Source organism: Selaginella moellendorffii, unplaced genomic scaffold (assembly GCF_000143415.4).
Source record: "Selaginella moellendorffii unplaced genomic scaffold, v1.0 SELMOscaffold_70, whole genome shotgun sequence".
NCBI classification, from domain to species: domain Eukaryota; kingdom Viridiplantae; phylum Streptophyta; class Lycopodiopsida; order Selaginellales; family Selaginellaceae; genus Selaginella; species Selaginella moellendorffii.
The window spans coordinates 459,412-470,565 of NW_003314331.1; the positions used below are offsets into that span (position 1 = coordinate 459,412).

General features: G+C 47.3%; 2 protein-coding genes across 3 annotated transcripts; one reads left to right on the top strand and one right to left on the bottom strand.

Annotated features, from left to right (window-relative positions):
- Positions 1–530: 530 nt before the first annotated feature.
- Positions 531–8,772, top strand: LOC9640735 (187-kDa microtubule-associated protein AIR9). Its single transcript, XM_024659780.1, has 37 exons — positions 531–719; positions 784–2,099; positions 2,155–2,226; positions 2,293–2,358; positions 2,407–2,478; positions 2,539–2,604; positions 2,666–2,728; positions 2,775–2,840; positions 2,906–3,005; positions 3,055–3,156; positions 3,214–3,440; positions 3,495–3,609; positions 3,659–3,779; positions 3,844–4,019; positions 4,080–4,215; positions 4,270–4,370; positions 4,432–4,479; positions 4,529–4,707; positions 4,762–4,879; positions 4,932–5,059; positions 5,115–5,283; positions 5,332–5,450; positions 5,506–5,674; positions 5,724–5,808; positions 5,859–5,932; positions 5,985–6,104; positions 6,162–6,339; positions 6,395–6,516; positions 6,569–6,776; positions 6,831–6,904; positions 6,961–7,099; positions 7,150–7,328; positions 7,382–7,537; positions 7,596–7,727; positions 7,776–7,834; positions 7,890–8,066; positions 8,406–8,772. Exons 2-37 carry the CDS (start codon positions 819–821, stop codon positions 8,574–8,576), a joined length of 5,568 nt encoding a protein of 1,855 aa, XP_024515548.1. The 5' UTR covers positions 531–719; positions 784–818; the 3' UTR covers positions 8,577–8,772.
- On the bottom strand, positions 8,736–11,072 carry LOC9640338 (protein DETOXIFICATION 17). 2 transcript variants are annotated; one of them, XM_024659784.1, is made up of 8 exons: positions 10,939–11,072; positions 10,696–10,890; positions 9,773–10,317; positions 9,626–9,712; positions 9,508–9,564; positions 9,211–9,449; positions 9,014–9,152; positions 8,736–8,949 (listed from the first exon to the last, which is right to left on the bottom strand). In XM_024659784.1, exons 1-8 carry the CDS (start codon positions 11,035–11,037, stop codon positions 8,856–8,858), a joined length of 1,455 nt encoding a protein of 484 aa, XP_024515552.1. In that variant the 5' UTR covers positions 11,038–11,072; the 3' UTR covers positions 8,736–8,855. The 2 variants fall into 2 exon arrangements, with proteins under 2 accessions (XP_024515552.1, XP_002985930.2); XM_002985884.2 differs by having other exon boundaries at positions 8,738–8,949; positions 9,014–9,132; positions 10,939–11,071.
- Between the last annotated feature and the right edge of the window lie 82 nt (positions 11,073–11,154).

Below are 11,154 nucleotides of genomic sequence, written 5' to 3' on the forward strand. Positions count from 1 at the left end.
GCACGAATATGCTAATGTTGGCAAATTGGGCCCAGAGAGCGTTGTTGGGGACAGGCCACCCAAGTGGTGGCCCACTGCCCCAATCTCTTGGTCGATTGTGGATATGCAGTGGCTGGTGGACCGTTGGATTTGTAAGCATCCCCGTGGAGTGGATGGACTGGATAAATTGGGGCAGCTGGGGGGAGGATTTGTAGCTGGTCAAGTGTTATAGTCAAGGACGTTTGACTAGAGGCGCATCGCTGGGAGAATATGCCGCGGTTGTTTTGGGAGGCAACACTAAAAACAACGTGAGGGTGAAAGTAAAAGATACCAAACATGAGGAGTGAGGGGCAGAATTATTGTGAATTATTGTCATTATCTTGCTGGCCTCCGTCAACGCGCGGGGCGTGAAGGCGAGCCGTCACTGGTGACGGCGGCCGGAGCGTGCCAATGGGTTTGCTGGCACGTCATCAGTGAGGGGTGAAGGGTCCCCGTTCACATTCCCGCCGAGTTTTACCACGGCAGCATTTTCCTTTTGTTTTTTTTTTTTTTCACTTTTTCATGGAAAGAGTTTCTGGAGCTCCATTTCTCTCTCTGTCTGTGCTTGAGCTACCTCCGATCGAGACCCTAGCGATCTTCTCACGAGATTTGAGGCGGAGTGATGGCGGAGGAGCGGCATCGCGAGGCGCGCCATCGCTAGGGAGCAGCGCCATGGCGCCGTGAATATCATCGATCGATCGGTAAGTTGCGCGGCGCGAGATATCTGCGATATCTCAATTCTAGAGCTTGGATCTGCGTGTGCAGTGGAAAACAAGGCGGATTTGGCTGCCCTAGGATCGATGGAGGCGGCGAAGCTTGAGGAATACAGGCCGGAGCTCTCTGATCCTCCCTTGGAAATCTACTCGGACGACAATGCAGGTCCAATGCTGGATGGGACGAGCCTGGAAAGTGGAGAGATTTCTCCTCCCGGCGGCTCGTCTTTGCGAGTAACAGTAGCAGATCCGGACGATTTGCCGAATGGAAAGCATGACGATGAGGATCATCCAGATATGGCCAGCGAAGCTCCGGCCGATGAAGAGATTCCAGCGGAGAGCAAGGCAGAGGTTAGTGGCAAGGTTAAGAAAGGGCCATCGTTGGGCAGGGGTTCGGGATCTAGCAACGGCGGGAGATCTCTGGCTCGAACATCCAGTGGCACGATGAAGAAGTCTCCAGCTTCGTCACCTGGATCTACCACACCAGTGCGGCCATTTCTCAAGTCGTCGTCACCGGCAGCGATTGCTAGAAGACAACAAGAGGCAGAGGCGAATGGAAATGGGAATGGGTTTCACACTTCGAGCAAGTCCAACGGTAGCATCAGTGCTCCAGTCACTCCCAGGGCTTCTGCCGCGGCCAAGGCTTCGGCGTCTTCAATGACGACAACGCCCAAAGCCCCGGCTTTGAAGAAACGTACTCCGGGAGTTGATACACCGCCAGTGACTCCGTCGAGCGTGAGCAGCAGGAGAAGTTCGATCAGTCCAGGTGCTAGCTTGTCACGGTCGACTGGGACGTCATTCGGTTCTACACGGAGGCAGTCTTTGCCTGCGTTATCGGCACGGTCTTCGGCACCGTCGGCAGCAGAGCTCAAGAGATGGGCAAACTCGTCATCATCCTCGTCGAGAATTAGTAGCTCGAAGCCGACTACTCCTAGTCGGGTCACAAGTCTGTCCCTACATTCGCCAGGTTCCGTCTCAAAGCCCAACGATTACCTCAGGCGTAGCAGTCCATCGGTGCTAAACTCTCCAGGCACGCCTGGTCCAAAGTCTCCTGGTCCTTCCGTAAGAGCGAGCTCAAAACTCTGCAGCCCGTCCTCGAAAAGTGGAAGCAGCTCTTTTTCAGCATCAAGAGGCCAGGTTGCCAATGGTAGTCCCAGCAGCCTTCAGAAGAAGTCTGGTCCTATGGCTGTCACGAAGAGATCTCCAAGAGCGTTTGAGAGTCCTACAATATCATCAAGGTCTATGTCATCGGAGAAAACGCTATCTTCCGATAAGTTGGCGGCAAGAAGGAAATCCTTAACGCCCGAAGCCAGGGACACTCGTTTGATCACTTTGCCACCGGTCGATGTGAAGGCAGGAGATGACGTGGTATGTGCCATTCTAAGGATTGCAACTTGATTTCTCTGACGGCTGTTGTTTCCAGAGGCTTGATCTCAGAGGCCAAAAGCTGCGAAGTCTGGACTGCAACCTCGTCCATCTCACGCCAAAGCTTGAGGTCGGTACAGGTATAGAGGTGTAAGGCGTGTTTATGAAAGTGGCTCACTAATTCTTGTATTTACAGTTCGTCTATCTCAGAGACAACAAACTGTCAAACATGGACGGCATTGAGATTTTGAAGCGTGTCAAGGTGAATTTAACAACCAAAGTGCGTCTCTTCTTTACTTGTCTGTTGCAGGTTTTGGACCTTAGTTTCAACGAGTTCAAGGGCGGCGGCTTCGAACCGCTAGCAAACTGTAAAGCACTTCAGGTACTTTTGATTTCCTATATTGTCACTATTCTTTTGCTAAACGAAAGTATCTATGATCAGCAACTGTACCTTGCTGGAAATCAAATCACATCACTAAGTGGATTGCCTCAGCTACCAAACTTGGAGGTGCATTCTTATTCACAGAGTCCTGTCTTGCAGACTTAACTTGTCGTTTGTTCTCTCGTAGTTCCTGTCCGTCGCCCAAAACAGACTGAAGTCCCTAGCAATGGCCACCCAGCCACGGCTACAGGTATTTTTTGTTGACAATGTACAGCTTCTGAAAATTCACATGGCAGGTTCTTGCCGCTAGCAAAAATAAAATTTCTACGTTAAAAGGCTTTCCGCACCTGCCAGCGCTTGAGGTTGGGCTTTATTCCTCGTTTTTAGTTTGTCATTTTTTGAAAATTCTTGCACAATGCTTTGATAGCACCTAAGGCTGGAAGAAAACCCGATCTTGGAGGTACCGCACTTGGAGGCAGCTTCAATTCTTCTCGTTGGACCAACACTGAAAAAGTTTAACGACAGAGGTTGGACTATCATTTCGGAATAATATTTTTTTTACATTTTTTGCTTTAGATCTGTCTGCTGAGGAACGGGAGGTTTCTCTTTTGTACCCTGCTAGCACTGCACTTTGTATTCGGGATGGATGGGAGCTTTGTAGTCCTGAAGAGGCTGCTGGTATGTTTTTTCCTTTCCATGGACTTCTGCATTCATTTTATGAGTAATGTTTTTCAGAATCAACAACGGAGTTTCTGATATCCCAATGGAAGGACAATTTGCCACACGGCTTCACTCTTCGAAAAGCTTTTATTGATCGTCCTTTCGAAGAGGATCCTTGCCACTGCGAATTTGTCTTTGGACGGCTAGACGACGGGGAGGGTGATCTTACGCTGCTTTACCAATGGTTTATTGGAGAACAAACTCCCGTGAATTTTGAACCTATTGAAGGTGCTACTAACAAGGTATGCTTGAAGTGTATATTTCGTTTAATATTAATGTGCATATCTTTTGTTTAGATCTACTGGCCTAAACACGAAGATGTTGGTTATTGCCTCAAAGTGGATTGTACACCTTACCTTGGAGACCAACAATTTCCTCCCGTTTCTGCCTTTTCTTTTGCTGTTTCTCCTGGTACTCTGTTAGCTTTCAGCTGCGTTGATTATTGAATCTCTTTCCGCAGGCACTGGCTGTCCCAAAGTACTAAGTATCCAGGTGGATGGTGAGCCTGTAGAGGGGAACAGCATGGTAGGCTCTGCTGAAGTTGCCTGGTGCGGAGGTACTCCCGGCAGTGGCGTTGTAAGGTATAGATTTTTTTTTTGGTTCAAGTTTCCATTCTAGTGGTTTATGATGCTTCGTAAAATGCAGCTGGCTCAGAAAGACTGAAAACAATAGCCCCGTAGCTATTGTTGGAGCTGAAGATTACGAGTATAGACTCGTTTTGGATGATGTCGGAGCTCATCTATTGTTCATGTATACGCCCGTTACAGAAGAAGGCACGAAAGGCGAGTCCCAATATGCTATAACGCCAGTGATTGACGCAGGTAAAACATACGATGATTTTAGCTTTAAACACGTAACTATTGTCACGTTGTGTATACCAGCCTCTCCATCTGTGGCAAACGTACGTATTACTGGTGAGTTCGTGGAAGGAAATACAATTCGTGGTACTGGAAAATACTTTGGTGGAAAGGAAGGAACAAGTAAGTTTGAGTGGTTCCGCGAAGAACAAGATTCAGGGTAAGCTTATTGGACAAATGTTCTGTGTATAACTGATGGCACGTACCTTCACAGAGATTTTACTCTTGTTTCGAAAGGTTCTTCCGAGTACCTCCTGACAGAGGAGGACGTCGGATTGCGTATGAAATTTGTCTACACTCCAGCTAATATAGCAGGTATTTTCTTACAGAGAGAGTTCCGTGTTTTTTCTTTTGACTAAAACTTGTTTTCACCTAGGAGCATGTGGTGTCCCTGCCTCTGCAACTAGCGACAAAATTTTACTTGGTAAGCTCTTGTTTACTGCTGCCAAATTTTACTGACACCTCCTACACAGCTCCTCCTAGAATCCTTCAGTTGAGACTTGTGGGGGACATGCGAGAGGGAAGTAAGATCGTTGTCAGCGGTATTTTTATAGGTGGCACTGAAGGAGCTAGTCGTGTACAATGGTTCAAGACGGACACTCCACACAACACGCAGAATCTAGAGCCCATCAGCACGTCTAAGATTGCTAAAGTATTGTTTGTGACATACTGTAGCACTTCTTCATTAAACCGGTAATCGTGGCAGGCATTCAGAATACCTTTGGGAGCTGTAGGACACTATCTAGCAGCCGAGTATACGCCTGTACGTTCGGATGGTGAAAGCGGTGATTCTGTCTACGTGGTTTCTGACGCACGAGTCGAAAGTAAGCCTGTGGAGTCTATTTTCTGTTTTCCTTAACGCTTACGTCGTGACAGTGTTGCCCCCGAGCTTAAGCTTCCTAACCATAACTGGAGAGCTTTTGGAGGGAGAAACTTTGACGGCCTCTTACGGATATGTTGGAGGTTACGAAGGTGCTAGTCAGCACAATTGGTATCTTCACGAGGTATGCTGTGTACAAAATGGTCAAGTTTGAAGCTTACTGAAGCTGTTTGTGACAGTCTAAGAATGCTACCGGTTCTCTAATAGCTGAAGCTAGTGGGAGTCTGCAATATTCGGTCACTGAGGATGCAGTCAACAAGTACATTTCTTTTCATTGTCTACCTATTCGTGACGACGGTGCCATCGGCGAAAGGGTTGTTACAATGATTCCGGAACCCATAAGCCCCGGTATGCTTCGGTTTGCACACGTAGCAGAAATAACTGTTGCATTATCAGGTTCTCCCAAGCTTCTTACGTTCCAGATAGTAGGAGAACCCGTGGAGGGTGCTGAATTGAAGATAGAAAAGAAATATTGGGGTGGTAAGGAAGGCTCGTCAAATATCCAATGGTTTGTGGTAAGTTAGCTTGTCTCTGGAGGGAGTTGGAAGTAAAGCTGCTTGTGAATTACAGACAAGTCCTGATGGTACTCAAAGAGAAATTAGAGGAGCTACAGACGTTACATATACACTAAAACTTGAAGATGTCCATGGGCTGGTTTGTTGCTCCTGCGAACCAGTGCGGGAAGATGGTGTAAGAGGACCTATCTCTGTCTCTCAGCTTCTTGGTCCTGTTCTACCAGGTGCGTGTACCATTTCGTTGTTCTCGTTATTTCAACTGGTTCCGTCCAGGTCCACCAAGCTGCACAGTACTTGAGATTTTCGGCAGTCCCGTGGAAGGAGAACATCTCTTCGTCAACGCAGTATACAATGGAGGGTAAGAGTGCCGGTCTTTGAAAGTTGATTGAAATAACATCTTTTTAACAGCGATAAGGGACCATGTGAACTCGAATGGTGGAGGCGAAACTCGTCTGGAGAACAAAAATATCTGGGCAATTCAGGTATTATATTGTAAAAGTTTTAGCAAAAACTGAGCTGCATTTTCATTTTCAGAGAGTTTAAAATTGACTTATGAGGATGTTGGCGCTCGCATCAAAGTAGTCTTTATTCCCGTGAGGAGTGATGGGATTGTTGGGGAGGCATATGCTGTAACGTCAGAAGTAGTACAGGATGGTTGGTCTCAAATTGTTCACAGGAACGGCGTGTTCTGATACAACTTTTTGAATGCAGCGGAACCGGAAGGAAAAGCTCTGGTCATCCCAGACTGCCATGAAGACGTAGAACTTGTCCCGACGCGGACCTACTTTGGTGGCCAAGAAGGAGAGAGCCATTACATGTGGTACCGTACTTCTACCAAAGTTCGAGACTCAATTCTGCCCATTGATGCTGAGTTCGTCTGTAGCTCACTGTAAGCTCTTGATTTTTAATTCTCGCCCGTCGTTCTGATTCGAATGCCTTTCCAGGTCATATACTCCGGAGCTGGAAGATGTCGATGCGTATTTGGTACTAGAATGGACACCAGTTCGTCAGGATGGAAAGCAAGGAAAGCCCGTCATTGCATACAGTAAACAGCCAGTTATCCCAGGTAAGCTGCAGCTTGACTCACATCCGAGCAAAATCTTACCTTTCCTCTATAGCGGAACCTTCGGTTCGCGATGTAACTCTCAAGGAGGTCTCGCTTGATATGTTTGTCGGGGACGCATATTATCATGGTGGTAGAGAAGGGGAAAGCCAGCTGAGCTGGTATAGAGAAAGTGCTAATGGCACCACCACTTTGATTGAAGGGGCGACATCGAAGACTTACGTTGCATCTGAAGAGGATTACACATACCGCATTATATTTGGGTACTACGTCTATTTTATTTTCGAATCTGAGACTAACTTCAGTGTATTTCCAAGCTATACTCCTGTTCGGGATGATGGAGTCGTGGGAGATCTCGTTGTTTCCGAGCCCAGCAAGGTCATATATCCAGGTACTTATGATGCTTCTTCACTGGCCGCCACCATTACAATAAGTTCTTTCTTCCAGAGCTTCCTCGTGTGCAAAAATTCGTCCTTTCTGGGAAAGTGATCGAGGGAGAAGTTCTAACTGCTTTGGAAGTTATGCCAAAGGGAGAGACACAACAGCGGGTGTGGGACAAGTACAAAAAGGAAATCAAGTATCAATGGTAAGGCCATTTCAAACACTGGAAACGATGCTGACAAAATGGTGACGCAGGTCGCGCTCGACTGAGCCTGGCTCAGCCGATTTCGAACCGATTTCCCAGCAACGCTCGTGCACCTATAAAGTGAGGCTGGAGGATATTGGATATTTGTTATGTTGCGAATGCGTGATATACGACGTCTTTGGGCGTTCCACCGATCCAATTTCTAGTACAACACCAGCCGTGCAACCAGGTTTTACTTCAGTTTCTTTTTCCTTTCATGTAACCAACCTTCTAATTTTCCAGCCTTTCCTCGTATTGATAAGTTGGAGATAGAAGGCCGTGGCTTTCACACAAACTTATATGCTGTTAGGGGCATATACGTCGGTGGCCGAGAAGGAAAGAGCTCCATTCAATGGTTTAGAGCAATGGCTGGTAGTCCGGATCTCATTCCCATTCCAGGTACATTGGCAAGTTTATAGCGCTCCAGCAGCTCACACTCTTTGCTCTTTATGATCAGGAGAGACCGGGCGCATGTATGAAGCAAATGTGGACGATGTTGGATACAGATTGGTGGCTATTTATACTCCAGTCCGGGAGGACGGCGTAGAAGGCAACCCCACCTCGGCTTCAACTGATCCTATAGAAGTTGGTAAGTGTTGTGTTTCTTTTGCTGCTGAGGCAAACTCCTGCATTTCAGAACCGGAAGTTGCGAAAGAAGTGAAGCAAAAGCTCGAGCTTGGAGCAGTCAAGTTTGAGGTGAGCATTTGCGTTAGTGATACAAATATATTCCTGACACGGCAAAAATTTCCAGGTTCTCCGGGACAGGGATCGATCGCCCGCAAGCGGGCCACAACAGCAGCAGGCACTGGGCAGCCTAGAGAGACGCATCCTGGATATCAATCGCAAGAGAATAAAAGTGATAAAGCCGGGCTCCAAAACGTCGTTCCCGTACACGGAAATTCGAGGCACATATGCCCCACCTTTCCATGTAAGTTGCAATCTTTTATAGTCCTTCGTGTTTCCCTGTGCTCTTTCTTTCTTTGTGTGTGATTCTCTTTGTTTTGCTTTTCGATGTCCATGCTAGTTTTGTTTCTCTGTGAGTGGGTGTGTATTCTCTCTGTTTTCACTTTGCTTTGCTTTGCTTTTTCCATGCAAGTCGCAACTTTTCCTTGCAAGTTTTGTGTGTTTGTGTGTGTGTTTCTCTTTTGCTTTTCCATATCCTTTGTGTGTGTGTTCATCCATGTTGCAGATAATAGTGTGTGTTTGTCTCGTCGTGTGGACTTGTCAATGCTGCTCTAAAATCATTGTCTCCTTTCTTTTGATTTAGGTGGAGCTCTTCCGGAACGATCAACATCGTCTCAAGACTGTGATTGACAGCGAGAACGAAGTGGATCTCATGGTCCGGACGAGGCATATCAGAGACGTGATCGCGCTCACGATTAGGGGCCTAGCGCAGAGATACAACAGCACTCCACTAAATCTACTTCTCAAGATGTAAAGCCATGGGAGGCAGCAGCACTAAAGGTTTGTGACTAGAGAGGAGAGGAGAGGTTTTACAAATATTTTGCTTGGTCTACTAGCTAGACTGTAATTAAGATTTGATGGAGGTGGAGAAACCAGGAGGGCTGAAAACTAGCATTTGTATATGTAAAGGTGATGAGATGATAAACTTTGCGTTAAGATTTCTTTCTTTACCTTCCAGATGGTAATAAAGATGATAACAGAGATCTCTGTCACTTGAGAGTTAAAGACCTGGTGTCCAAAGTTTGGCTCACGCTCACAGCCTGCCTTCTCCAGTCCATGCGAAGTATAAGAATGAGGTAGAGCACGAGCTGGAGGAAGAATCCCACTGTTGTCCCAGCCAAGAGCCCCTGAGATTTCACGCAAGACAATTCATAGTTACTACACGAGAAAGTGATAGAAGCGCCATCAAACCTTGGTTTTAAACTTGAAGGTGAATCCCAAAAGCACTCCCACTGGAAGGCCGCAGAGGTAAAAGGCTGCCAAGTTGATGATAGCGCCCAGGTTTTGGCGACCGCATCCACGCACCACACCTGTACAGGCAACGACAAGTCTAGTCTGCCAGTAAAAAAAGGGAGAAAATAAAGGAGGGAATGCTTTTGTTTTCTCACCTTGAAGTACGCACTGCGTGCCATCAATGAGTATCCAGAGTGCCAGAAACGGAGTGATGGAAGTGAGGTTGCCCACAACTTCCGACTCGTTTGTGAAGACCCACCCCCAGCTCTTGTGAACCATGAGCAGGAACGCCGCCGCGATGAAGACTTCGGCGGTGGCGAGCACGAGGACGACGAACACCGCCAGCTTTGCTGCGGAGGGGTTCCTTGCTCCCAGCTCGTTGGAAACACGGATGCTGCAAGGATAATACCATGACCATGTCATGTAGCACTCACTGAAGTAGACTTACGTACCTTACGCCTAAGCTCAGTCCAAGAGTGATCATGTAGTTGAACGTCGCCATGGAGTTGCTGCAGGAATCAATGCCCATCTGAGAATGGCTGTGTATCGGACGGTCGCCGTTTACCTCACCATATTGATAGTGTTGAGACCTCTATCTGTGGATTTGGAAGAAGCCCAGCCAAGAGGACCAGCATCTCAAAAGTCCAGTATTCCAAGCTGTAAAAAATGATAGTGTTAACTCGAGTGCAAGAAAAAGTAAAAATTGCCATAACATACCAAACCATGAAAGCTGAGACCAGTGAAAGCTTGAGGAAGTGATTCACGTTTGTGCACACACAAGTGGAGAAGCCTCTCCAAGTGTGCTTGCAGACCTTGCTACAGCAGACGTACAGCGCTAGTAGAGCAGCCTTTATCCAGAAAGAAATGCTGGTGGAGATGGCCACACTGTGAAACCCGACGTGGAACTTGTGTATGAATAGCCACGACAGCAGGATGTGAGCACCGAACGAAACCGCGGAGAAAATAGCCGAAGGAATGACCACACCTTGTGTCTGTAAGAACTTGAGCAGAGGCTGGACAAACGCGTTGGCAAAGAGGCTGGGAATCAGCCACACGATGAAATCCTTGGCTTTAGCAGACATGGCAGGATCCTGTCCCAGGAGCAACAAAATCCTTCGAGTGAAAATGAAGAGGGTCGACAGCGGTATGCAGAGGATGACCGAGAGTGCCACAGCCTGTTGGAGATAAATGCCTAGCATGTGATATGCCTTGGCTCCGTAAGCTTGCCCGCACAGTGTCTCGAGCGCTCCAGCCATTCCCATCTGCACGTACCTGAAGTTTGCATCAGAGCTTTTAAGTTCGAGGAACACCAGGTGTATAAAACAGTGGAAAAACTTCAAGAGCACAGCCAGGAAAAACAAGTAAACAAAAGCTGTGCGAAAGAATGAATGGAAGAGCTAGATCTCAATACCAAAACAATAGCTAGGATAGAATCAGAAGCTTTAAGTTCGAAGAACACCAAAAATACAGAACAAGCTTTCGAGAACACATCCAGGAAAAAAAAAGCTTTCAACGCAAAGAATGAATAAGCTGGGCAAAATAGAAGAGCAAAGAAGAATGAAAGAGCTAAACCTCAAGAACAAAACAAATGAGCTAGCTAGGATAGGAAAGAACAAAAGAAGTGATATGGAAATCCTTACCAGGACAAAATATCCAAGGCTGTTAGCCATGGTGATGGCCAGCGATGCTCCAGCGAGCTCCAACTCGCCAATTCGCCCCACAAACAGCAGCGAAACAAGCACAATCCCCATGTCGAAGAGATTCACAGCCATATTCGGCGCCGAGAGGCCACACACGCGCTTCATCTCGTTCACATTGTCCATCCACGGCCCAGCCTGCGAAGATCCTCAATCCTGAGATGAAAGAAACCGATCAATCGATACCTGGACGCCCCTGGAGCATGCGTGATCGTCCTGCTGCTGTTCTTGCGATCGCTCGCCGGCCGCATTGGCGAGAGGGCGGCGCAAATCCTCCAGCGCCATGGAGGAGGAACCAAAATATTTTCAAAGACAAGCCCTAGTTCGTTTAGTAGTTAAAATAGATTATCGTAGCACTAATCAAGGTTAGCTCTGGTCAAAATTTTAACCCCTTTACCGTTG

Coding starts and splice junctions, on each gene's coding strand:
- LOC9640735 (XM_024659780.1), top strand. CDS start 819: ATGGAGGCGGCGAAGCTTGAGGAATACAGGCCGGAGCTCTCTGATCCT. Junction 2,605..2,665: donor CTCAGCTACCAAACTTGGAG/GTGCATTCTTAT, acceptor GTTCTCTCGTAG/TTCCTGTCCGTCGCCCAAAA. Junction 6,105..6,161: donor GTCAGAAGTAGTACAGGATG/GTTGGTCTCAAA, acceptor TTTTGAATGCAG/CGGAACCGGAAGGAAAAGCT.
- LOC9640338 (XM_002985884.2), bottom strand. CDS start 11,037: ATGGCGCTGGAGGATTTGCGCCGCCCTCTCGCCAATGCGGCCGGCGAG. Junction 10,891..10,938: donor CATGCTCCAGGGGCGTCCAG/GTATCGATTGAT, acceptor GGATCTTCGCAG/GCTGGGCCGTGGATGGACAA. Junction 9,713..9,772: donor GTCTCAGCTTTCATGGTTTG/GTATGTTATGGC, acceptor CATTTTTTACAG/CTTGGAATACTGGACTTTTG.